The 26,898-nt window shown below is 44.0% G+C and overlaps 1 protein-coding gene across 1 annotated transcript in view; it reads right to left on the bottom strand.

Annotated features, from left to right (window-relative positions):
• Window positions 1–246: 246 nt before the first annotated feature.
• LOC311127992 (putative helicase senataxin) overlaps window positions 247–26,898 on the bottom strand; it is a 30,300-nt gene continuing 3,648 nt past the window's right edge. Inside the window, exons 6-25 of the mRNA XM_084159915.1 lie at window positions 24,440–24,559; window positions 23,498–23,678; window positions 23,314–23,401; window positions 18,860–22,471; window positions 18,517–18,625; window positions 18,153–18,326; window positions 13,450–13,673; window positions 13,054–13,206; window positions 12,667–12,814; window positions 12,405–12,506; window positions 12,184–12,296; window positions 10,138–10,209; window positions 9,733–9,882; window positions 7,678–7,785; window positions 7,270–7,454; window positions 3,439–3,531; window positions 2,601–2,756; window positions 2,273–2,368; window positions 2,014–2,101; window positions 247–1,911 (exon numbers count right to left, since the gene is read on the bottom strand). Of these exons, the coding sequence (XP_084016041.1) occupies window positions 1,030–1,911; window positions 2,014–2,101; window positions 2,273–2,368; window positions 2,601–2,756; window positions 3,439–3,531; window positions 7,270–7,454; window positions 7,678–7,785; window positions 9,733–9,882; window positions 10,138–10,209; window positions 12,184–12,296; window positions 12,405–12,506; window positions 12,667–12,814; window positions 13,054–13,206; window positions 13,450–13,673; window positions 18,153–18,326; window positions 18,517–18,625; window positions 18,860–22,471; window positions 23,314–23,401; window positions 23,498–23,678; window positions 24,440–24,559 (6,854 nt within the window). The 3' untranslated portion in view covers window positions 247–1,029. The remainder of the gene's footprint in view (window positions 1,912–2,013; window positions 2,102–2,272; window positions 2,369–2,600; window positions 2,757–3,438; window positions 3,532–7,269; window positions 7,455–7,677; window positions 7,786–9,732; window positions 9,883–10,137; window positions 10,210–12,183; window positions 12,297–12,404; window positions 12,507–12,666; window positions 12,815–13,053; window positions 13,207–13,449; window positions 13,674–18,152; window positions 18,327–18,516; window positions 18,626–18,859; window positions 22,472–23,313; window positions 23,402–23,497; window positions 23,679–24,439; window positions 24,560–26,898) is intronic.

Genomic DNA, 26,898 nt, shown 5'->3' with positions numbered 1-26,898 from the left:
TTTCAAATACAAAGGATTAATTTACAATCTTAAAAAACATGAAAAATGTGTGCATATTTGTTTTGGGTTAAACTGGCGCCGTGGTTTCTTTGGCGCATATGTCTTGGAAAAACTAGGACGTTATTTCCCCCCAAAAACTACATTGCATAGAAATTACTTTAAGAAATTATTTGAAACATTACCTTCCAAAAATCGGAACACAGGAAGGTATCGTGACAGGTGAAACTCAGAAGGAATAACGCGATGTATACTTACATTTTTATATTTCCCTGAAGTTGCTGAGAGCCACTGGAAGTCTGTACTTTGGTTGCAACATTCAAGGAGGCAGCTGGCCTGAAGTCTAATAGTTGTTAATAATACACTCATATCCCCTAGTCTCTGTCAACAAGAAAGGTATCCTAAAATAAGCTTTACTGAGAGATTAGTTTCTTGTGTGTGTAAAAATGACCTTGTGTTAATGCACAGCGTGATACGACAAATAAAAGTGCATCCAATACCGTACAAACAAAAACACCAAACTAAACCAGCAGAAATAAAACACCCAGCGCTTTCAACACTTCTCTGGGGAATAAAATGGCGGTGAACTACTGTACAACATGTCTCTCTATATAGAAATAAAATGTATTTGTCCCACATGCTCCAGCTAATGTGTTCGCTCAGACTATGTCTGGGGTCCATGTTACAGATTCTATAAAGATACATACATTAAGCAACACAACCAGTCAAATTCTGATCACAAAATGTAACATTTGCCTCAGTTACCCACCATCCTGGTGCTCAACAAGGATGACACTTCAAAAGCAAAATAAACAAATAATTGTCTATAGTCAAATAACTATTGCTGACAAGACATACTTTTGCACTTAATAATATATGCTCTAAGTGGAAATAGTATGCACTTAAAATCCAGACTGTTTGAGAACCAAACTACTCTGAGGAGTAATCTCTCCTTCCTCTCTCGTTCCCTTTCTCTGAATATATAAGAAAGCACACGAATAAAAACAAACCAAACAGGGTCAGTGGTCAGACTCATCTCTTCCCCCTCTTGGAGTGGGTGGGAGGGATCCATCGGGTGTCTGGGGCTCGTTTCTGGGGGTGAGTGTGTGTGTGGTTGTTGAAGGAGGCTGTAGCACTGTGGTCCCACGGTGGTCTGTTGACTCCGTCTCCTGGGCAGGGCGCGGTGACAGGTGAATGGTGTCGCTCTCTGTCCATGTCCCTCTCCCTGCCAGCACATCTCAGGTTTTGGTACACAGTGGGGTGAAGCTGTTCTGGGCTGTTCCGTCCTCGTGGGTCCCTCTCAGCTCGTGGGTCTCTGAGGTTTTCCACCCGGGAGTCTCTGTAACCCTCCGCTCGTGGGTCCCTTCTGATCTCCGCTCGTGGGTCCCTTCTGATCTCCGCTCGTGGGTCCCTTCTGATCTCCGCTCGTGGGTCCCTTCTGATCTCCGCTCGTGGGTCCCTTCTGATCTCCGCTCGTGGGTCCCTTCTGATCTCCGCTCGTGGGTCCCTTCTGATCTCCGCTCGTGGGTCCCTGATTCCTTCAGCTCGCAGATCCCAGTCTGCTCTATGCTGGGGGGCCTGTGGATGCTGGACTACCAGACGCGGGTCTGTGGGCCTGTCAGCGGCCTGGGGAGGGGATGCTGAGCTGGGCTGCTGGGGGGAGTCCCAGCCCTGGGCGAACAGGGCTGGCTCAGAGGAGCGCCGCAGCCCGATGGGAGCAGCCCTGGGGGCATCGGCGGTGGGCCGGGAGGCAGCAGGGGGAGGGCCTGCTTCTCTGAGGGGGTTAGACAGGCTCCTGGTCAGCTCCTGCTTGAAGATCTTCCTGGAGACCGTCTTGAAGGTCATCTCATTCGTTGATTTAATGACGTCACGTGTAGCGGCGTCTTTGATAAGCGCACCCCAGTCTTGGTTTTCCTAAGACAGACACACAATCAAAACGAGGCTGGCAAAGGAAATACAACCAGACAGGCCTCCATACAGACACAGATTTTTGACCCAGGAGGAGGACATAATTACCTGGAGTGTCCGTAGATGGCCCAGAATGAACAGGCTAAACTTGGCCCGGGTGATGGTCACATTCAACCTCTGGCGATTCCCCAGGAACCTGTGGGGGGGGCACCATAGATGAGAAACTATACCCATTACCCAAGTAAGCGCAATACTGGTAGTATGAATACTACTTCTACGTAAAGCATTACATAAATCACATTTGTTATATCATTACCAAGTATAGGGCCTGGCCACATGACCTTACCAGGAAAACTTGTCCACTCACCCGATGCCGCCCTGCTCGTGGCTTGCCCTGACGCAGGAGACGATGATGCAGTCCATCTCTCGGCCCTGGAAGCCTTCCACAGTGTCAACGTCCACCCTGGAACACAAGGCATTTTATTTTAGGGTCCCTTCACACTGCTTGCAGAAAGGAAGCCATTTCATTGGTTCTAATGATTCTGCCAGCTAAGACTAATGAAATGGCTTCCTTTTCTGGCAATTTTCTCTTTACACTAGCAGCGCGAACAGACCCTTTGTGCCATCGGAGCATATCCCTGTCAATCTACTTACCCCAATGAGAATACGCATTTATGGTGCAGCACTTCACTCACGTGAGGTTCTTGTTGACCATCTTGGCCAGCTCGCGGTTGATGCGGTCCTTCTGGGCTTTGTAGGGCGTGATGACACCCACCTTGACCTGCTGCTTCTCAGCCATCATCCTCAGCAGGAACACTACCAGCTGCACCTCCTTCAGGTTGCTGAACGACCTGGTGACCAGCCAGAAGGCAATCAAACAGTCATTCAACATGTATTCAGTCACAAGCACTTTTTCGTAATGACTTGCATTTGTCATTAAAGGGATTGTTCAGCGAGAGATTGACCTACATGGGGAATTGGACCAAAAATGCTTCCGTTGACAATTGTTGGCCGTGGCTAGTTTAACAAAATCCAAGTGTGGATTGCACTGTCACTCTTACCCTATGAGGTCCAAAGCCTGCTGGTTTTCTGTTCTACCTGATAATGAATTGCACCCATCTGGTATGCCAGGTCTAAATAGGTCCCTGATTAGAGGGGAACAATGAAAACAAGCTGTGGAACTGGCTTCAAGGTCCAGAGTTGAGTTTGAAGGCCCTAGACCAGGGGCGTCAAACTCATTCCACGAAGGGCCGAGTGTCTGCGGGTTTTCGCTCCTCCCATGTACTTGATTTATTAATTAAGGTCACCAATTAGTAAGGAACTCCACACACCTGGTTGTCTAGGGGTTAATTGAAAGGAAAAACCAAAAACACTCGGCCCTCCATGGAATGAGTTTGACACGTGCCCTAGACTGTTGTCGAGGTAAGGAACAAAATATCTAATCATGTAAAGTCACTGAACTATCCCTTTAACATGAGGCCTACAGCAGAATTAAATAGAACTCATAGAACCATGATCCAGAGATTTTCTTACTCTCCCTCCTTGACCTCCTGGCCGTCAGTCACGTCAAACACACGGTAGGGCTGGAAAGGCCAGCCAAAGTTCACCATCCTCGCTGCAGTTTCACTGAAGACGGGAACAAACACACAAAATGTAATATTAAACACTAACCACTTAATATTGATTAACATTGAATGTTTAACACTTAAAGTAGAATTTTCCGAAATAAATCTACATGATTTATTTAAATTGACGTTATAGAAGGGTCCAGACACTTTGATTTGGCTTGTTTTTGAGAAACTTACCCCAGCCGCGATTCACTTCCTCATTGCGCAGTATCAGGGCACGCAAAAGACATGAACAAAAGCTACAAAAACACCCAAATACATCCTTTGAGAAACTGACACTCAGTATAGCAATGTAGAGTACCAGTCAAAAGTTTAGACACCTACTTATTCAAGGGTTTTATTTTCTACATTTTAGAATAACAGTGAAGACATCAAAACAATGAAATAACACATGGAAGGAATCATGTAGTAACCGCCCCCCCAAAAAAGTGTTAAACATATCAAAATATTTGATATTTTAGATTCTTCAAAGTAGCCACCCTGTGCCTTCATGACAGCTTTGCACAGTCTTGGCATTCTCTCAATCAGCTTCACCTGGAATGCTTTTCCAACAGTCTTGAAGGAGTTCCCACATATGCTGAGCACTTGTTGGCTGCTTTTCCTTCACTCTGCGGTCCAACTCATCCCAAACCATCTCAATTGGGTTGAGGTTGGGTGATTGTAGAGGCCAGGTCATCTGATGCAGCACTCCATCACTCTCCTTCTTGGTCAAATTGCCCTTACACAGCCTGGAGGTGTGTTTTGGGTCACTGTCCTATTGAAAAACAAATGATAGTGGGACTAAGCCCAAACCAGATGTTATGGCATATCGCTGCAAAATGCTGTGGTAGCCATGCTGGTTAAGTGTGCCTTGAATTCTAAATAAATCACAGACAGTGTCACCAGCAAAGCACCCCCACACCTCCTCCTCCATGCTTCACGGTGGGAACCACACATGCAGAGATCCGTTCACCTACTCTGCGTCTCAAAAAGACACGGTGGTTGGAACCAAAAATCTCACATTTGGACTCCAGACCAAAGGACACATTTCCACCGGTCTAATGTCAATTGCTCGTGTTTCTTGGCCCAAGCAAGTCTCTTCTTCTTATGGTTGTCCTTTAGTAGTGGTTTCTTTGCAGCAATTCGACCATGAAGGCCTGATTCACGCAGTCTCCTCTGAACAGTTTGTTGATGTGTCTGTTACTTGAACTCCGTGAAGCATTTATTTGGGTTGCAATTTCTGAGGCTGGTAACTCTAATGAACTTATCCTCTGCAGCAGAGGTAACTCTGGGTCTTCCTTTCCTGTGGCGGTCCTCATGAGAGCCAGTTTCATCATAGCGCTTGATGGTTTTTGCGACTGCACAAGATCTTGAAATTTTCCGGCTTGACTGACCTTCATGTCTTAAAGTAATGACGCTGTCGTTTCTCTTTGCTTATTTGAGATGTTCTTCCCATAATATGGACTTGGTATTTTACCAAATAGGGCCATCTTCTGTATACAACCCCTACCTTGTCACAACAACTGATTGGCTCAAACGCATTAAGAATGAAAGAAATTCCACAAATTAACTTTTAAGAAGGCACACCTGTTAATTGAAATGCATTCCTGGTGACAACCTTATGAAGCTGGTTGAGAGAATGCCAAGAGTGTGCAAAGCGTTCATCAAGGCAAAGGGTGGCTACTTTGAAGAATCTCAAATATAAAATATTTTGATTTGTTTAACACTTTTTTGGTTACTACATGATTCCATGTGTGTTAGTTCATAGTTTCAGTGTTCTATTATTATACAATGTAGAAAACAGTAAAAAGAAAAGAAAAACCCTGGAATGAGTAGGTGTGTCCAAACTTTTGACTGGTACTGTAGGTCTTTAGATGTTGTACACATGAAACTGTGTCATTCCGAACTTAATCCGCAACGTTATCAATGCTCCCTCTAAGCTGCGTGCAGGCACGCAGTAGCCCCGAGACTGCCACGCAGCTCCCCAGGACTGCCGCGCAGAATAAATATCAGCCCTCGGAGAGAAGCACGAGATTGAACTTCATAGAGTTATCCCCTTTTCCCTTTACTGTGGCAATTGTGATTGAATCAACGCATTATTAGCCACTTTCAATGCAACATACCAAAACAAAATGCAAGAGATGTTGTAGGCAGAACACAGTAGGATTCTATTGCGGACAACTCTGCCGGTACTCTACACAGACCAGAGCGGCATAACCAATCAGAGCTGCAGTAGGACTATATGCAAGTAGACCATTGCCATATATGGATCTGTGCCATTTACTTTGAACTGGACTCTGTTTACAGCATGAGCAGTCTTGAGTAGATGCACTTGTTTTGAGATCAAAGCAAGAGCTGCATGTAGCCACGTGTGCACATTTTGTTCATATCCTTTGCTAGTTAGTGAGTTATTACCCAAGTTATAGATCATTTGTAGGCAGCAATAGGGGAGTGATTGCTTCCTACAAGAGCACAAAATGTGTACATTTCTAAAAGCAAGTCAGGTAAAGAGCTTTTTTTTGTCTTAAAAGGGCAGTGTTGTATTTTGAGACCGGCTTGAATAAGCTAAGTAGCCAATAGGAAGAGGGTAGCATAATTTGTCTGATTCTCTGTAATAATGGTATTGGAATAATAATGCATTTATTTTGTAAAGTGGTTTCTTGCATCAATCACCATTTTCAGTCACCTTGTCTGAAGGACAAGTGGATGAACAGGTTAATGTCAAGTCCTGCATGTTATTTTCAAAAGTCTCATGGAATGTAGGCCTACATTGAACACCACACATTGGCTGCTACAGTAGGCTGAATGATAGAACAGCTATTTCCATATTAAAATGTTATGGGATGCATTTTCTCCATTGTTTATGGTAGGCCACACTGATAGGCCTACATTATAATCAAATAGCCACAGTAGCCTACTTGGCCACTGTTAAAACTAACAAAGCGGGTACAGCCTCAGTGTTCACAGTAAACACACGCTGAAATTTGCTCAGCGCTTTTTTTTATTTTTTATAGAGGGAACATTGGTTATAATCAATTTTGGCTGTTTCCCCACACAGCTGTGTAGGCCGAGGCTGTCCCTATAGTACACTGACAAAGCCCGTGCAGCACAGCTGGTAGAAGTGGAATATAACATTGCGGATAAAGTTCGGAAAGACAATTTCATGTGTACATGAAGGCCTACATCACTATACTGAGAGCGTGTCCGTTTCAAAAATGTATTTTGCGTGCCCTGATACTGCACAATGAGTAAGTGAATCGCGGCTGGGGTAAGTTTCTCAAAAACACACCAGATCGCTCACACAAAAAAAGATTATAATAATAATAATAATAATAATAATAAATAATAATAAGCCATTTAGCAGACGCTTTTATCCAAAGCGACACAGTCGTGTGCATACATTTTTACGTATGGGTGGTCCCTGGGATCGAACCCACTACCATGGTGTTACAAGCGCCATACTCTACCAATTGAGCTACAGAGGACCACAAGAAGTGTCTGGACCCTTCTATTAACATATAATTTACATTTAAACAATTTATTTACTTCAGAAATAGGAACAGACGCCTTTAATAAATGCGGCACTGTGTACACCAATACACTCAAACATAAATTGTGTTCAATGACAGGTGCACTACGTGGTAATTAAATATTTGTTCAAAATCTCTCCAGCTTTAGGAACATGAAAACAACACCATTCATTCCTACTGAATCAAGTCAGTATGTTGAAAAGGAGTGGGCGGCAAGAGGAACCTACTTGTCAGTTTTAAGGGCCTTGCGGTAGATGTGCTTGGAGGGGAACTCGCAGATGTCGGGGTGCATGCGGTACTGGTAGCTAAGGAAGACCACAGGGCTGGGCATCTTGTTCTCCTTACAGTAGTGATCCAGGTTGGTCACCAGCCGAGCCATCAGGGACTGGCCATACTTCAACTCCTTCGCTGTCTGACAGAAGATAGATCATAGCATTAAATGGAACACTTAATCTACCTAACACTAAACATTTAAATATATAAACAAACAGCCAGGGGAACACAATGAAAATACACAGTTAATGTTTCACCGTCAGTCAGAATCATTGAACTGAGAAGTGTTGAAAGAAAGATTCACATGAGTAAGAATCTCTTGCAGGTGTATTTTCAGGTAGTGAAAGTGAGAGCTGCAGTACCTGGGAGATAACCGTAGGTGGCAGCTGATGGGGGTCTCCCACCAGGATGAGGGCATTGCACTGGTAGAGCATTGGGATAAGAGTCTCCGTCTCGGTGGCCTGCCCTGCCTGCACCACACAAAGAAATGTCTTGAAATAAATAAAGGCTCTTTGTTCCTCACATTCATACTGAGACAGTGTGAGGGTGTTTTCAGATATAGCAGGGCTTTATGCTGACATTTTCTTTTTTTACAAGTAGCACATGCTACTAAATTGAAACATTTAGGAGCACAAGAGTGTTTTAATGATAAGAAAATGACTAAACGTTCATGAATAAAAAGGTTTTTGGAGTGTTCCATGCTCAATCAAGGACAATGTACCCTCAAATATTTGAGTCTCTTAGGTGAGACATTTTCAGCTAACCCTTCAAGGGGCGGGACATTACCGTGGTAACAGTACGACTGCATGTCTGTCAGAGAGATGAGATTATCCGACGTGTCTCTTCACTAGCAGTTGAGCAAGCTCAAACTAACACTTTAGCAGACTTTGCGGTAAATTCTACCAACTTCTATGCCTGCGCGCGTCTAAAAAATGAATCTTACAGCACTTCACTCCCAGTGTGCATAGCCCACCAACAGGCACTGTTGCTGCGCTTGTGGGGATAGCTATATGGGAATTCATAGTTCTTTGTGCGATTAGCTACCAACTAGGAAACAAAAACGGCAGAAATACTTTGAAAATAGCTACAGCAGCAATTTATTTGGTGCTATAAATCACAACTCGCACATGTGCTCATACTTTACTTTTTCAGTTCGCACATTTATTTTTAGGCACATATTCACGTAAAATGGTCACATTGTAGAGCCCTGTATAGTCCTGTTTAAAATAACCAATCTCAGTCCTCTTTAAAGTGAACTCAGGGGTGAAAAAAACCCCCAAAAGAACTCCGTTATCTTTGAATTCACACTGCCCTTGCCTTTAAATGAGAACTCTGCCAGTTCACTTCAACTATTTTGTGGACCAAATCCTCTTTGCATTCACATTGCTATGCTTAGAAAGGAACCAAGACCTTTTTCCAACATTTACTCAATGCACTCTTGGTAATTATACTATATCAGCCATTCCATCAGAACATGTTATTGAACAGCCAGGGATATACCTACTTACATTTTGGAAGCTAATAGATTGCATTTAGTTAAAAGATAAAACAATTATAATCAAGATAATATTTACATGTAAATATTATAGGTAAGAGGATAAATAGCAGAAGCATAACTACAGATTAAATAATGCTGAAATTGAAAATTGTACTACCAACGTAGGCTACTGCCCCTTTAAGAGCTTGCATTGATTTTGTACCTCATGTTGTGATTCTCACCAAATATGTTGTAGTCTTCTCACATTATTCAAACCCCATAAATCGGATAACTAGCCTATGAAGCTCTTTTGTAGCCTCCACACATATTTTGGCATCTCTGTGATTCCTTGACAATCACTAATCAATGTCCAACAACGGCACACGTTTTTTTTCTGCAAACCTGCACATCATCTTCTCTCATTTGTGGCACCAATGTAAGTTGTTATGGCAGGTTATGGATGTTGCAGTAGCCTAGTGTGGTGTGGGAATAATGACAAGTGAACCTGGAGAGCTTTGTGTTCACATTGCACCAAAAAAGGGAACAGGACCACAGACTTCAAGCGAACCGAACTCAAACCACCTCTTCAGTTCGGGGGATCTTTTGAGGGGTCTTAGTTCCTGCATAAAAATGTAAGCGCACCACACTGATTTCACAAAAATTGTCTGATAGGGACCAAGTGTGAAAATCCCCCAAGAGAGTACAATCAAAATGTGCAAAACAAGGTTTTATCAATCTTGATCCTGGGTTCCACAACGCTTTAGCTATTCCAACCCAGTACCAACACATCTTATTCAACCAAGCAATCACTTTGGTGAATCAGGTGTGTTACAGCACAGGGCCGGAACAAAAGCTTGCACACCGTGCACCTCCAGGACCACTTGGGTAGATGGAACAACTATTGAAATGCAGCCAAAGTATAGGCGCTCCAAATTCTGACCTCGTCCACGATGACGCAGCTAAATGGCTTGTGTCCCAGGCGCCGAAAGGCCGACTCCAGGACGGTGCTGCCGCTGGAGCTCAGGGTGCAGCAGACCACATGGGCATCCTGCAGTACCCGGGCCTGGGTCTCCTGCTTCCTACTGCGAGACTGATAGTGGGAGGAAGAGAGAAAAGTGTAGAGAATGAGTTTGACAGAAAGAGAAGAGAAAGCAAGCGAGTAATGAGAGAAAGAAGCATTTCTAATTAGACTTCTTTCCCCTCAAAGCTGTTTTTTTTCCTCTCTCTTTTCTCTAATCCATCCTGAATAATAATAACTCTCCTCTCATCTAATGAGCCCTTATACACATGACAACGTTGCTAACATCATCTATGTATATAATGGTCATGTGATAGAGGGCTTTACCTGTTTGAGCTGGTAGCCGAGTGTCTTTCTCTCTTGGAGCAGTCTGGACTTCTGCTCTGCCAGCTCATGGTACTACACACCAGCAAATGAAGGAAAAGACTAAACATGAAAAACAACTCTGAAAAATTAAAAACATGTCGGCATGCTATCCCATCTTTTTAAAGGTATTTCTTTAAGGAGTGGGGCAATCCCACTACTTTAGCAATTTCTAAGCTTTATTGAAGAGATAGTTAAGTGTTGGAAAGACGAGGGAGATTGAAAGAGGGTGAGTCAAAGGGCAGGATTCGAACCCATGCCGACTGTAACCGCATGTCTGAACAGAAGCCCATAATTAAAGTAAGAGCCCACAGTGTATGAAATTAGCTTTGGGTAGTTTGGGTAACTGTAGGTGTGTGACCAGCCTTCTGGCAGCCTCTGCTGGGGGAAGCATGTACAGTGGGGAGAACAAGTATTTGATACACTGCCGATTTTGCAGGTTTTCCTACTTACAAAGCATGTAGAGGTCTGTAATTTTTATCATAGGTACACTTCAACTGTGAGAAACAGAATTTAAAACAAAAATCCAGAAAATCACATTGTATGATTTTTAAGTAATTAATTTGCATTTTATTGCATGACATAAGTATTTGATCACCTACCAACCAGTAAGAATTCCAGCTCTCACAGACCTGTTAGTTTTTCTTTAAGAAGCCCTCCTGTTCTCCACTCATTACCTGTATTAACTGCACCTGTTTGAACTCGTTACCTGTATAAAAGACACATGTCCACACACTCAATCAAACAGACTCCAACCTCTCCACAATGGCCAAGACCAGAGAGCTGTGTAAGGACATCAGGGATAAAATTGTAGACCTGCACAAGACTGGGATGGGCTACAGGACAATAGGCAAGCAGCTTGGTGAGAAGGCAACAACTGTTGGCGCAATTATTAGAAAATGGAAGAAGTTCAAGATGACGGTCAATCACCCTCGGTCTGGGGCTCCATGCAAGATCTCACCTCGTGGGGCATCAATGATCATGAGGAAGGTGGGGGATCAGCCCAGAACTACACGGCAGGACCTGGTCAATGACCTGAAGAGAGCTGGGACCACAGTCTCAAAGAAAACCATTAGTAACACACTACGCCGTCATGGATTAAAATCCTGCAGCTCACGCAAGGCCCCCTGCTCAAGCCAGCGCATGTCCAGGCCCGTCTGAAGTTTGCCAATGACCATCTGGATGATCCAGAGGAGGAATGGGAGAAGGTCATGTGGTCTGATAAGACAAAAATATAGCTTTTTGGTCTAAACTCCACTCGCCGTGTTTGGAGGAAGAAGAAGGATGAGTACAACCCCAAGAGCACCATCCCAACCGTGAAGCATGGAGGTGGAAACATCATTCTTTGGGGATGCTTTTCTGCAAAGGGGACAGGATGACTGCACCGTATTGAGGGGAGGATGGATGGGGCCATGTATCACAAGATCTTGGCCAACAACCTCCTTCCCTCAGTAAGAACATTGAAGATGGGTCATGGCTGGGTCTTCCAGCATGACAACGACCCGAAACACACAGCCAGGGCAACTAAGGAGTGGCTCCGTAAGAAGCATCTCAAGGTCCTGGAGTGGCCTAGCCAGTCTCCAGACCTGAAACCAATAGAAAATCTTTGGAGGGAGCTGAAAGTCCGTATTGCCCAGTGACAGCCCCGAAACCTGAAGGATCTGGAGAAGGTCTGTATGGAGGAGTGGGCCAAAATCCCTGCTGCAGTGTGTGCAAACCTGGTCAAGACCTACAGGAAATGTATGATCTCTGTAATTGCAAACAAAGGTTTCTGTACCAAATATTAAGTTCTGCTTTTCTGATGTATCAAATACTTATGTCATGCAATAAAATGCAAATTAATTACTTAAAAATCATACAATGTGATTTTCTGGATTTTTGTTTTAGATTCCGTCTCTCACAGTTGAAGTGTACCTATGATAAAAATTACAGACCTCTACATGCTTTGTAAGTAGGAAAACCTGCAAAATCGGCAGTGTATCAAATACTTGTTCTCCCCACTGTATGTACCATTTCCTCATTCTTCTGCAGTTTGGGCAACATCTTGGAGATCTTGTCTATGTTCTCATCCAGCTGCGCTATGCGTCTGTGGACGTCTGAGTCCTGTGACATCAGGGCCTTTTCTGCAGGAGAAAATTGACAAAACACATGAGTGTGCTTTTTATGAGGTGATTTGAGGGAGGGAGGGAGGTGTGTGCGTTTTTGTGCCCGCGTACACTCTCCAGACTCACGTGTTTTGTTTATCACCTGACTGTCCAGGCTAAAAGGTTTCAGATTCTTGGAGATGGTCCTGTCGTTCCCGAGCCTCACCAGATTGATGTCCCCACAGTTACCTTTAAGAAAGCCATCCAGGACAATGTCAACTTCACCATATCAGTTCCGTGAAACAATCATTTGTGGTTGAATTGCCTTGTAACTTTTAACCCATTTAATTTTTCCATCTATTCACAGTTCACCAATTCATTGAGTATTTCCATAGTTGAGGTAGCATACCCTGGATGTTCTTGCACTTCTCTTTGAAGACCAGGATAATCTTCTTCATCAGATTGTCGATGGCGGCGTTGGACGGGGCGCACAGGAGGACCCGCGTGCGGCGAGGTTTAGCTTGCCTGTTCACTGGAGGAGCCATACTCTGTACTCCCTGGAGATGGTTATGAGAGGAGAACAGGGAATTATATGAAAGTTTGAATTTCACAATGCCTTTAAGCCAAGGTTGTTCAATAGGAAAGAAAATGGAGCGAGCTGAGAAAATACACACTACAGAACACTAGAGCAAAAGAAACTCATTTTTGTTTTTGAAAATGTCTCCCCTTGTGTCTAATGACCTTAGCCCAGGGTTGTACGACAAAACAATGTCCAGAAACAAGGCAAACAGCGTACCTCAGAGAACAGCTTTTGCAGCAGGCCCACAATGGTTTTGCTCTTTCCCGTTCCTGGGGGTCCGTGTATCAGGCAGATTTTTGGGGTGAGTTGCTGGTTCCTGATAACAGACATACCGGTTCTCACCGCCCTCACCTGGTCTGGGTTGTAACCCTGGGCCAAACACATCATACAGACATACTGTTTACATGTATACAAGGCCATTTTCACACATGAAAAGGGCCACCTGAAATTAAACATTTACAATTGGCCATGTCACATTTACAAGTCAAGTCACAAATCCTTTGTTATCCAATAGTTCCACAAAGGAATAACTTCACTTTTAAACCCTTTTCAAATGCATATTATAAAATGGGGGGGGGGGGGGGGGGGGGGGGGGAAACGGGTGTTTCTTACAGGCAGGTTGAGGCTGGGGATGACCTCCGGGCCAGGTTGGAAGTAGGAGACCTGTGGGGCCAGGATGGGCTTGAGCATAGAGCTGCCATTGAGCTGCCAGATTGCCCTGAAAACCCTCATGGTGCTGACCAGGGAGCCCACCACATCACAGCGCACTGCCTGCTTGTTCGCCAACATCACATTCCCCAGGGTCTTTATCATCAGGTTCAGAGTTGGGCACTGGCCTGAAGAGAAATACATCACACCAAGCTTTAGATAAAGTGCATTTAAAATGAAATCAACACACTTAACAGTAAAACAATACCGTTTTGTATTACAAGTAATGCAATATAGTAAAATAATACAATGGATAATTAAGCAATAAGGCCCGAGGGGGTGTGGTATATGGCCAACATACCACCGCTAAGGGCTGTTCGCATTGCGTTGCGCATAAGAACAGCCCTTAGCCGTGGTGAATTGGCCATATATCACAAACCCACAAGGTGCCTTATTGCTATTATAAACTGGTTACCAATGTAATTAGAGCAGTAAAAATAAAGGTTGTCATACCTGTGGTATACGGTCTGATATACCACGGCTGTCAGCCAATCAGCATTCAGGGCTCGAACCACCCAGTTTATAAATGCATATATACAGTGAGGGAAAAAAGTATTTGATCCCCTGCTGATTTTGTATGTTTGCTCACTGACAAAGAAATGATCAGTTTATAATTTTAAATGGTAGGTTTATTTGAACAGTGAGACAGAATAACAAAAAAATCCAGAAAAACGCATGTCAAAAATGTTATAAATTGATTTGCATTTTAATGAGGGAAATAAGTATTTGACACCATCTCAATCAGAAAGATTTCTGGCTCCCAGGTGTCTTTTATACAGGTAACGAGCTGAGATTAGGAGCACACTCTTAAAGGGAGTGCTCCTAATCTCAGTTTGTTACCTGTATAAAAGACACCTGTCCACAGAAGCAATCAATCAGATTCCAAGCTCTCCACCATGGCCAAGACCAAAGAGCTCTCCAAGGATGTCAGGGACAAGATTGTAGACCTACACAAGGCTGGAATGGGCTACAAGACCATCGCCAAGCAGCTTGGTGAGAAGGTGACAACAGTTGGTGCGATTATTCGCAAAAGGAAGAAACACAAAATAACTGCCAATCTCCCTCGGCCTGGGGCTCCATGCAAGATCTCACCTCGTGGAGTTGTAATGATCATGAGAACGGTGAGGAATCATCCCAGAACTACACGGGAGGATCTTGTCAATGATCTCAAGGCAGCTGGGACCATAGTCACCAAGAAAACAATTGGTAACACACTATGCCGTGAAGGACTGAAATCCTGCAGCGCCCACAAGGTCCCCTTGCTCAAGAAAGCACATATACAGGGCCGTCTGAAGTTTGCCAATGAACATCTGAATAATTCAGAGGAGAACTGGGTGAAAGTGTTGGGGTCAGATGAGACCAAAATCGAGCTCTTTGCCATCAACTCAACTCGCCGTGTTCGGAGGAGGAAGAATGCTGCCTATGACCCCAAGAACAACATCCTCACCGTCAAACATGGAGGTGGAAACATTATGCTTTGGGGGTGTTTTTCTGCTAAGGGGACAGGACAACTTCACCGCATCAAAGGGACGATGGACGGGGCCATGTACCGTCAAATCTTAGGTGAGAACCTCCTTCCCTCAGCCAGGGCATTGAAAATGGGTCATGGATGGGTATTCCAGCATGACAATGACCCAAAACACATGGCCAAGGCAACAAAGGAGTGGCTCAAGAAGAAGCACATTAAGGTCCTGGAGTGGCCTAGCCAGTCTCCAGACCTTAATCCCATAGAAAATCTGTGGAGGGAGCTGAAGGTTCGAGTTGCCAAACGTCAGCCTCAAAACCTTAATGACTTGGAGAAGATCTGCAAAGAGGAGTGGGACAAAATCCCTCCTGAGATGTGTGTAAACCTGGTGGCCAACTAAAAGAAACGTCTGACCTCTGTGATTGCCAACAAGGGTTTTGCCACCAAGTACTAAGTCATGTTTTGCAGAGGGGTCAAATATTTATTTCCCTCATTCAAATGCAAATCAATTTATAAACATTTTTGACATGTGTTTTTCTTGATTTTTTTGTTGTTATTCTGTCTATCACTGTTCAAATAAACCTACCATTAAAATTATAGACTGATCATGTCTTTGTCAGTGGGCAAACGTACAAAATCAGCAGGGGATCAAATACTTTTTCCCCCTCACTGTATGATGAGGATGCATGGACAGAGGTAACTCTGAAGTTACGTCATGTTTTTCCTATCAGCTATCCTCTTTAAAGGGATAGTCCGTGATTGTGGCAATTAAGCCCTTTTTCTACTTGCCCAGTCAGATACAGTCATGGATACCATTTTTATGTCTCTGTGCGCAGTTTGAAGGAAGTTAGCGCAATGACTGGAAGTCTCCCAGAGTTAACGCTACTTAGCAATGGCTTGCAAAACTACCTTCAAAATGGTCCAGAGGGGTATACTATAAAGCAGGATAAAATGAGTTAGCCAGCTTAGTTGACTAAATATTCTGATATGACTTCATATTTTATAGAAAGATAAGCTTGAAATGGGAATGGGCTAACTGATTTAACAAACGAAAAATACATGTTAGCTTTTTTAAATGAATCATCAAATCAAGTTATTGGTGGGTGCTTATCAAAGTTAGCAATCTAACATTGATTCTCCTTTGTAGAATACCCCTACGGGTAAAATGACTGGCCCCTCTAATTGAAGCTACGGAAGTTCAAGGTTGACCACTGCACTTGTAGGAATTGACAGCAAAAAACAGGTTCCCCATTATAGTGAAAGGAAAAATGGCTCTCATTACACACACACACACAGTACCAGTCAAAAGTTTGGACACACCTACTCATTCAAGGGTTCTTTATTTTTACTATTTTCTACATTGTAGAATAATAGTGTAGACATCAAAACAATGATAACATATGGAATCATGTAGTAACCAAAAAAAGTGTTAAACAAATCAAAATATATTTTATATTTGAGATTCTTCAAAATAGCCACCCTTTGCCTTGACAGCTTTGCACACTCTTGGCATTCTCTCAACAAGCTTCAACTGGAATACTTTTCCAAAAGTCTTGAAGGAGTTCCCACATATGCTGAGCACTTGTTGGCTGCTTTTCCTTCACTCTGCACTCCGACTCATCCCAAACCATCTCAAATTGGGGGCGGCAGGTAGCTTAGTGGGTAAGAGTGTTGTGCCAGTAACCGAAAGGTCGCTGGTTCTAATCCCAGAGCCGACTAGGTGAAAAATCTGTCGATGTGCCCTTGAGCAAGGCACTTAACCCTAATTGCTCCTGTAAGTCGCTCTGGATAAGAGCGTCTGCTAAATGACTAAAATGTAATGTAAATGTAAATTGGGTAGAGATCGGGGTATTTTGAAGGCCAGGTCATCTGATACAGCACTCCATCACTCTCCTTCTTGGTCAAATAGCCCTTACACAGCCTGGAGGTGTGTTGGGTCACTGTCCTGTTGAAAAACAAATGATAGTCCCACTAAGTCCAAAACAGATTGGATGACGTATCGCTGCAGAATACTGTGGTAGCCATGCTCGTTAAGTGTGCCTTGAATTCTAAATAAATCACAGACAGTGTCACCAGTAAAGCACCCCCACACCTCATCCTCCATGTTTTACGGTGGGAAATACACATGCAGAGATCATCCGTTCACCCACACAGTTTTTTTTAATTCACGGCGGTTGGAACCAAAAATCTCCAATTTGGACTCCAGACCAAAGGACACTTCCCACCGGTCTAATGTCCATTGCTCGTGTTTCTTGGCCCAAGCAAGTATCTTCTTCTTATAGGTGTCCTTTAGTAGTGGTTTCTTTGCAGCAATTCGACCATGAAGGCCTGATTCACGCAGTCTCCTCTGAACAGTTGATGTTGAGATGTGACTGTTACTTGAACTCTGTGAAGCATTTATTTGGGCTACAATTTCTGAGGCTGGTAACTCTAATGAACTTATCCTCTGCAGCAGAGGTAACTCTGGATCTTCCATTCCTGTGGCGGTCCTCATGGGAGCCAGTTTCATCATAGCGCTTGATGGTTTTTGCGACCGCACTTGAAGAAACTTTCAAAGTTCTTGAAATGTTCTGTATTTGTCTTAAGTAATGATGGACTGTTGTTTCTCTTTGCTTATTTGAGCTGTTCTTCCCATAATATGGACTTGGTCTCTTACCAAATAGGGCTATCTTCTGTATACCACCCCTACCATGTCACAACACAACTGATTGGCTCAAACGCATTAAGAAGGAAAGTAATTCCACAAATTAACAAAGCACACCTGTTAATTGAAATGCATTCCATGTGACTACCTCATTAAGCTGGTTGAGAGAATGCCAAGAGTGTGCAAAGTTGTCAAGGCAAAGGGTGGCTACTTTGAAGAATCTCATTTAAAATGTTAAAGAAATCAAAATATATTTTTTGGTTACTACATGATTCCATATGTGCTATTTCATAGTTTTTGTCTTCACTATTATTCTACAATGTAGACAATAGTAAAAATAAAGAAAAACCCTTGAATGAGTAGGTGTGCCAAAACTTTTGACTGGTACTGTATGTTGAGGATATTTCTATTCAACTTGTCTTCCCATAGCAATACAATCCCCTTCCCTCTTAATGTAAGCCCATCACTTCCTGGCCTCCTACACACAAATGTACTCACCCACACCTCCGTTGCAGATATTGGATCTCTGTACATAGCCAAAATGTTCTTGGGGATCCAAGAAGCCCTGCTCATGCCGTGAGTAAGCACCTGTATTCTGGGGCAGCCACAGAATGACCAGGTCATCCTCCCTAGGGTACATCTGACGGGAGACATCACTGGCAGTAATGCTCGCTGACAAAAATAATTATGTTACGTGGATCAGCATTGGAACAACATCACAATTAAATAGAAATCTGATACAAAAACATAAATTGTATCAATGTTTACAGTATGTAGATTCTAGTGCAAGCTTCACGCATTGTTGTTTTTAAATGGTTAGAGTAAGCAATATAAAAAAAATGGGTTCCTTCAGTAAGCTTACCTGTAAAACTGACATTCCAAACACTGTGGCTGTACTCATTTGCGACAACTTTTAAATTCTGAGTGACAACCTTTCCTGATTCCTTGTTCTTTAGCCATTCACCTGCAAGCTTTGATGAGAGAAGGGAATTTGACTTTAATAGAAGAGATCGACTCCAAGAGACGGCCATTAAACTGCTTTGTGACTCATTACTTACAACTCTAACTTTAGTCAAAATGTCAATGCTCTTTGTAATGCTAGATTGACCATCCTTTTCAGTTGCCTAGAGCCTAAATGCACCATAGCAGAACAGAATTCACACCTAAATGAGTTACAATTATTTGGTAACAAATTGACTACTCACCTCCTCAAAAGTGTTGGTGAGAAGCAGGGGGTAAAAAGTCTTGTAGTATTCATCATAAGAGCTGAAGCTGAAGCCTACTGTTTCCAGCGGTAACTCACATACCTCAGAGGGTAAACCAAACTGCTTGTAGTTGCTGAACATATCAAATGTCCATTTCAGGATGTGTTGAATCAGGTAGTTGGGGTCAAATCTGATGACAACCTCCGGGTTGGGTATCTGCCTTTGGAAAGGGGCGTCAGGCCTGGGGTAGGTCTTGGAAGTGGAGGGCTGGGGGGTGGAACCTATGTTGCTGTGCTGGATAGGGCGGAGGGGCTGGCCAGGTGGACGGGGGAGGTTTTGTTCGGATCTGGGTGGTGGTTGTTTTGGTGGAATGGGTTTAGGTGGTAGTTGTGGTGTGATGGGTCTGTATAAGAGTCGATTCAGTTGGAGAGACTGACCGACATCTGGATGAGGAGGTGGTTTTAGTACACAGGGACTTCGTGCAGGCACGACTGGCCGGCCTGGCACAACTGGCCGGGCAGGCCTACCTCTTCCAGCAGGGGTAGAAGAAGCCAAAAAATGAGCATTGGCAGTCCTCTCCATTTCTTGCACCAAGGAGGCACTCCTGGAGCTTGAGGTTGCATAGATCTTGGTGGTGGACGGCTTGGCCTTTTTAACCGACATAGGGGACATTCCTGGTTTCAGGAACAAGCGATCATCGTCCTGAGCCAAGCTAGAGCGCGAGGGTGGCGGAGTAGCCGGTTTCTTAAAGGTCTGTGGGACAAGTGGAGCCTCTTGCCCTTCGTCTGCCTGATTAGGCAGTGTCCAGTCTGAAGACCCTCCTTTTTCCTCAAAGGGCATCTGGCTGTCCGAGTCAATGTCCATGTCTACAGGGTCCCGCTGCGTGTAGAAGAATTCTTCTTCTTCCTCCATCTGCGAGCACATCTCCATGTCAGTTGGCTCCATTTGGGTGAGGTACATACAGTCTGCATCATAACCGTCACCTTCCTCATTGCTTTTGGGAACTTGACCAGAAGGTCCAGGTATGACATCATTCCTCTGAAAGTATGGAGATATCTGCCTGTCCATGTTGGACGACACACTCCTCACTGTATTGGATGATGCTGGTTTGTTCTCATTGGCTCTTTGAGAGCTGCGATTGAACGTCAGCTGTTCCTCATGGCGGGCAGGATCTAGCTGGGAACACTGCAGGTCCTCGTCTTCATCGTCCTCCTCTGTAACAAAACTGGGTCTTTGATTCTCGTCAATCTTTTTAGGATTTCTCTTCATTGGCTCTGCCTTTGCAGAGGTTCCTGCTCCCGAAGCCTGCTTGCTCTGCCTGAAGAACGGTGCGGCTAGCAGCTTCTTGTTACTCGCATTGACCACTCCCTTCTGAGGGGAGGTCACCTTTGACCTCTTGGTGTGTCGGGTAGGCTGCTTGGCCTGTAGGACATTGACTGTAGCGCCGTGGCGCCTCAGCTCATCAACAGTGTCATGCGATTGCTGGGAGAGATTAAAGGCCTTTCGCTCCTTCTTCTTAAGGCCAAGCTTCTCTGCTATGGACACAGGCTCTGCGGCTTTTCTGACTTTTTTAGGAGGGACAATGGCTGGAGTTAATGACGTTTTGTGTGAGATGGCTGATGTGGTTAAGGAAGAAGGTGTCTCGGTTTCTAGTCTGTTTGAACGTACTGTTGAACTGCTTTTTCTCAATGGCGGTGTGACTGCATGGGGAGCATCCTTCACAGGCTCTTTGATTAGTTTTTCTACCACGGTAGGTTTCTTGCTCAGGCACTTGGAGGCCAATGGTTTTGGATCAACAAGAATCTTTCTTTTTTTGACAACGATGGCCCTTTTGAGCCCTTGTGGTGGGGTCTTAGGCTTCTCAAGCTCCTTCTCAACCTGCTTACAGGCTCTTTCAATATCCTCGTCATAGATAGGTTGTGTATCACATTCCCAGGTTGATAAAGGCTCTCTTAAAGTTGGACTCAAAAGATGTCTGACAGGGCTATCTTCTTTGGACTTTTCGGGTGGCATGTTACTTTCTGAATCTCTGTTGGACCAGGCAGACGCCATATATTCCTGTGTTTCAAACTCAAACACCTGAGATTCACTCATGTTTCCGTCGTAATCACGCCAGGTACTGTGATTCTGGTCGGAGGTATCCGGTTCATTTTTAATTTGTGACGTTTCAGAAAAAGACTGAGTTCCTCTTGCTCTACCAACATCTAATGTAGCCTCGTCATCAGATATAACAATGACGTCTGAAGGAGGCTTTGGTGGTGATCGTTGTCGGTCAAATTGTCTAGTGTATCCTTTACTCCGATCTTGTGAAGATTTGGAGCCTACTCTTCCTTTAAGATTACTTTTTAAAACAGAGAGGGGCACATTGTCCACCTGCTCATTGTCAACAGATTCTTGGGGGCATGGAGGGTCTCTGCTAATGCCTTGGTAGTTGGATGCCTCATCTCTACAGCTGGTGAACAGATTTTGAGGTTTCTCTTTACCGAATTCACTGAGCCCTACAGAGGTCTCATCTATCTCAGAGTTGGACTTCTTGGTCATAAGCTGGCCAAGTCTGGATTTGATCACCTGTATTTTCTCTGGATCTGCCCTCAAGGAAGAGAACTTCTCTTGGGTTGGTCTTGAATCATTAGTCGGCTCTACATACTCCTCCTCCTCTTCAGGGGTTAGGGGCTCCTTTTTCAGCAACGCTAGGTCTATGTCCCTCCCCCTCTGAACTGCATTAGAATCCCTACCACCAGATGTACTGCCGTCGACATAATCCCACAACCCTTCCCGTTTTATAGGATGGTTAAATTCAGCTAAGCCGCTAGATCCCGAGGTGTCATTGCTTGACTGAAGTGGTGGTGTGGTTGGTGCCACAGGCCCTGCATCAATGTTCAGCTGTTCGGGTGGAGGAGTACTTGTGGTTGGCCTGTTCATCATCGTCTTGACATAGTCCTTCAGACAGATCTGAAGCCCCTGAATCTCCAGCCTAATCAGCTTCCACTCCCTCTGGGGCCCTTCTCTGAGGTGCTTGTTCAGTCGGTTCAGGAAGTGCTTGCACTTACTGTTGGGGTTCAGCCTGCTCCCTTCCTTCAGCAGGGACCGGATGATATGCGTGCATGACTGTGGAACAGCCCTGCTAGTAGAGGCCTTTCGGGGTGCACTGACCCTCAAAGAGGATGTGGAAGACACAGAGTGAGACACTGAACCTTCCGAGGTGTGGACAAAAGCATCACCAGGCAGGGTTGCACATTTCACCAACACGCCCACCCACTTGGGAGCGCAGTAATAGAGCATATTCATGCGGCCACTCCCCAGGTGCAAATCGATGATATGGACGAGAATAAGGGTGAAGAACTCCGTGACCTTGTCACATATGCGAACCTGGCGCTTCAGGAGGTCTGTGCTGATCTCCCCACACAGGTAGTGGACAACCTCATTAATGTATATGACACTGCGTTCATCGAGGTCCATAACAGACTTCACAAAGGGGATGAACCAGAGAAATGTGCTGTCGTGCACACGCAATGCCTGGCCCATTTCTGAATGCAGGAGGTTGACCAGAGAACTCATTTCCTCATAGACCACACTGCTATCTGCACCATGTGAGCGTCTGCTACCCTTTTCCTACAAAATAAAATAAAATAAATAGTAATACATAACATGGTATTACATAAGATTAGAGAAATGCATAGGAAGTTAACATACCTTCTACCAACTCAATGTATTTTACATTTACATTTTAGTCATTTAGCAGACGCTCTTATCCAGAGCGACTTACAGTTAGTGAATACATATATTTTTTTTTATACTGGCCCCCCGTGGGAATCGAACCCACAACCCTGGCGTTGCAAACGCCATGCTCTATCAACTGAGCTACATCCCTGCCGGCCATTCCCTCCCCTACCCTGGATGACGCTGGGCCAATTGTCCGCCGCCCATGAGTCTCCCGGTCGCGGCCGGCTACGACAGAGCCTGGATTCGAAACAGGATCTCTAGTGGCACAGTTAGCACTGCGATGCAGCGCCTTAGACCACTGCGCCACTCAGGAGTACTACATTAGTAATATTTTGTAATATGACATTCAATAAAACCATGTGTACCTCCAAACTAAAGGCCACCGCACACAGATGTACCCTACATTTTTTACTGTTTCACTCTGAGGTTGGGTTAATAATGTTTTATTCCTATTAAGACTGTTTGCAATAAATAACCTCAACACTGTCCCTGACTCGTGGACGCTCTTGACTGGTAGCACATGAAACAAGCTTGGAATCCTTCTGTAAGAAAGATCAGGGAGAATAGCTTGAGTATGAGAAGAGCTTGTTAAGCAGTTTGTTGTTCTGCATTGTGTTTTTTACTCTAAAAAGGTCATGTTTTGGGAAAGCTTCAAGTGCTGACTTAAAACACATTTGAACGCTAACCACAGATCTACATATTAGAGGAATTGAGTACAACTAATAATATACCTTGCTCACTTTGGTGTTACTGTCATAAACCATCTGACTGCAGGTCACCATGTCATCATCACATGTAGTTTCCGTTTTAACCCTTGATCTTCAGAGCAAAAGAAGAATAGTATCAACCATATGCTTAACTTCTAAGAAATAACAATATGAAAGAATTCAAGGCTAGATAAATAGTGAAACGTACATCATGGTTTGTTGTTTGATGCTCTCGAGCTCTGCAGAATAGCTTGGTCTTCCTGTGATGGCCTGGAAGGCTTGGGTTGGCTCAATCGGACCCCAAATCCTAGAGCCCAAACAATCCAAGATCACCATAAAACACTGCAAGACTGGCCAAAAGGGATCCATCTCCTTGGATGGTTCTTCATCTGGGGAAATAAATGTTCACACATTATTAGCTATGTCAGTTAGGAAGGCTCTTGTGGAAGGTACATTTTTATCGGTGTTGGACTATGGTGACATCATTTACATGCGAGCCTCCACCAGTACACTTAAGGTGCTGGATGCAGTGTATCAAGGACTGCTTAGGTTCATCACTAATGCAAGACCACTCACTCATTACTGTGAAATACACAACATGGTGAAGTGGCCCTCCCTTCCAGAAGGCTTAAACACTGGTACAAGGCAGTGCTTGGGCTACTCCCTACATATCTTTGCTCCCAACTAAAAATCACAATTCCACAGCCTATGCTCGCAGTCAGTGCTCTCCTTCACAGTTCCTAGGGCAAGAACTGAAATGTGGGGGGGGAAAAAATACTATAACACTCTTTGGTCTTGGAACAAACTACAAAAGACCAACAAACTGTAGAGGGTATCACTGTGTCTTTAAAGCTCTGATAGAAGAAAATGTCATTGACCATTGCAATTATTTTGAATGAATTGTATGTACACGCAGACTTCTTCCTGCTGACCTCTTGCCAGGTCCCCCTTGCAAAAGGAGGTTTCTAACAACAAGGGTATTTTCCTGGTTAAATAAAAGGTTTAATTTTAAACATTTTAATGTTTTATTCTCAAAGAGGAAGCTGTAGACAGCAAATTAGCTCTACTGACCAGCTTCATGTTCAGTTGGCACGATGGAAATAGAAAAACATTGAGACAGGCAGAAGATATAAAGTATCTATTCCTTTACCCTCCATGCCACGGTCCATGGCGTTAAGGATACAGTGCAGTATGTTGGCCTGTTTGTCTGGCCCCAGGAACAGTGAGTCCATAGCCTGGGCATCCAGCTGTGTCAAAAGCATACAGATGCCTGGGGGAGGGGAGAGAGGGCATAAACTGTGATGCTTAATATTGACTGCGTTGCTCATTAACAAGTTCTCTATTCACATTCTGTTACTCAAATCTATACTGAACAAAAATATAACTGCAACATGTAAAGTGTTGGTCCCATGTTTCATGAGCTGTAATAAAATATCAAACATTTTCCTTACGCACATAAAGCGTATTTCTCTCAAATTTTGTGCACAAATTTGTTTACATCCCTGTTAGTGAGCATTTCTCCTTTGCCAGAATAATCCATCCACCTGACAGGTGTGGCCTATCAAGAATCTGATTAAATAGCATGATCATTACACAGGTGTACTTTGTGCTGGGGACAATAAAAGGCAACTAAAATGTGCAGTTTTGTTACACAACACAATGCCACAGATATCTCAAGTTGAAGGAGCGTGCAATTGGCATGCTGACTACATTAATGTCCACCAGAGCCGTTATCAGAGAATTTAAGGTTAATTTCTCTACCATAAGCCGCCTCCAACGTATTTTTAGAGAATTTGGCAGTACGACCAACCGGCCTCACAACCGCAGACCACATGTAAACGCGCCAGCCCTGGACCTCCACATCCGGCTTCTTCACCTCCGGGATCGTCTGAGACCAGCCACCCGGACAGGTCTTGCTTGACCTGTCGTATTCGACTTCATTGGGGAAATTCTCACCTTCGATGGCCACTGGCACGCTGGAGAAGTGTACTTTGCACAGATGATTCCCGGTTTCAACTCTCCGAGCAGATAGCATGAAAGGAGTCATGTGAGCAGTTTGCTGATGTCAACTTTGTAAACAGAGTGCCTCATGGTGGCGGTGGGGCTATGGTGTGGGCAGGCATAAGCTACGGACAACGAACACAATTGCATTTTATCGATGGCAATTTGAATGCACAGAGATACCGGGACAAGATCCTGAGGCCCATTGTCGTGCCATTCATCCGCCGCCATTACGTCATGTTTTAGCATGATAATGCACGGCCCCATGTTGCAAGGATATGTACACAATTCCTGGAAGCTGAAAATGTCCCAGTTCTTCCATGGCCTGCATACTCACCAGACATGTGTCATGACTGAGTATCAAAGATTCCGGCTAGGTAAAGGTTTGAACACCCCCTTTCCTGGGGGCCAGTTTTATGACCGGTCGTAAATTCCTTGCAGAAACTTTATTTTCCGTGCCATGCAGTATTGGGAGAGGGAATTTCTCTGTGAGACAAAGGAAGTCTTCCCGCCAAGACTCCAACAACCAAAAGTGGATAATGAAACAATATTCCTACTTAAAAGAACGTGGGAAATGGTTGGTGGGGACTTAAAGAACAATCATGTCAAATGTGTTACTTTGTTGTGATGTCATTAAAGATGGTGGAACAACATAACTGTATCTCTGGGGGCGTACACTTCCCAGTTATGGGGTTTGCATCTAATGGTTGTATAAAACAAATTATTAAGTATAATAATACTTTTGTGAAGATAATGTGAATTCAGCATTCTAGATGAGATGATTGTTTTCCATATTGATTTGTTCTGAGTCAGTGGCCACGCCAAGATGAGCACAAACATGATGGAACACCCCTTTTACCCCAAGAGCATAAAAAGCCTTGTGACGAAATTCACCAGACCAGCAAGCCCCACGGCTTGAAATGGTTGAAACACTACAGACCAGCAGACGTGAAGCGTGAGCTAAACGTTACAAAATGGTTAGACTAGAAAGACCAGAAAACGTGAGTCCACATGTTTGAAATTGAGAAACTCTGAACCTCTACACGAGGTGAAGAAGAAGACAATGCACTAGACCTTATCATCTCAGTCTGCAGCTGGCATGTATAGTCGTCTAGAGAACTTTCACTCAAGACACGAGAGAGGAGGACAATCCCTCTCAGACAACCGCTGGTACATCTTAAGTATCCATTCTAACCACCACTACAACCAGAAACTCTACCAAGGACATTGAGATCTCTGGTGGGCAAACCAGAATCCTACATCATCAACTCAACTAGAGGACAGCAACACGTAAATACATGTTGCATTTCTAATCCGAATGAGCGATTATTAGGGTGCATAAGTATTATGATTACTGTGAGCGTTGTTTCCAAAATAACAACGATAGTTTGAATCTCTGTCTCTACCGTCCATTCTGACCCCTCCACTACCCAAGCATTCATGCTAATGTTAGTCCAGTCCACTAGGGACCTGTATTCATTGTATTACGTTAGTAATCAATAACGTGTTTGTAAGGTGTTATTATTTAGTTAGTAAATAAATAATAAAGCCAATTTGTGTATTGCTGATTCATCAATAAGGTTAGGGTTCTTGCAGGTTCAAGGATTA

Source organism: Coregonus lavaretus (assembly GCF_964263955.1).
Source record: "Coregonus lavaretus genome assembly, chromosome: 4".
NCBI lineage: Eukaryota > Metazoa > Chordata > Actinopteri > Salmoniformes > Salmonidae > Coregonus > Coregonus lavaretus.
This window is presented reverse-complemented; position numbering and strand designations above follow the sequence as displayed.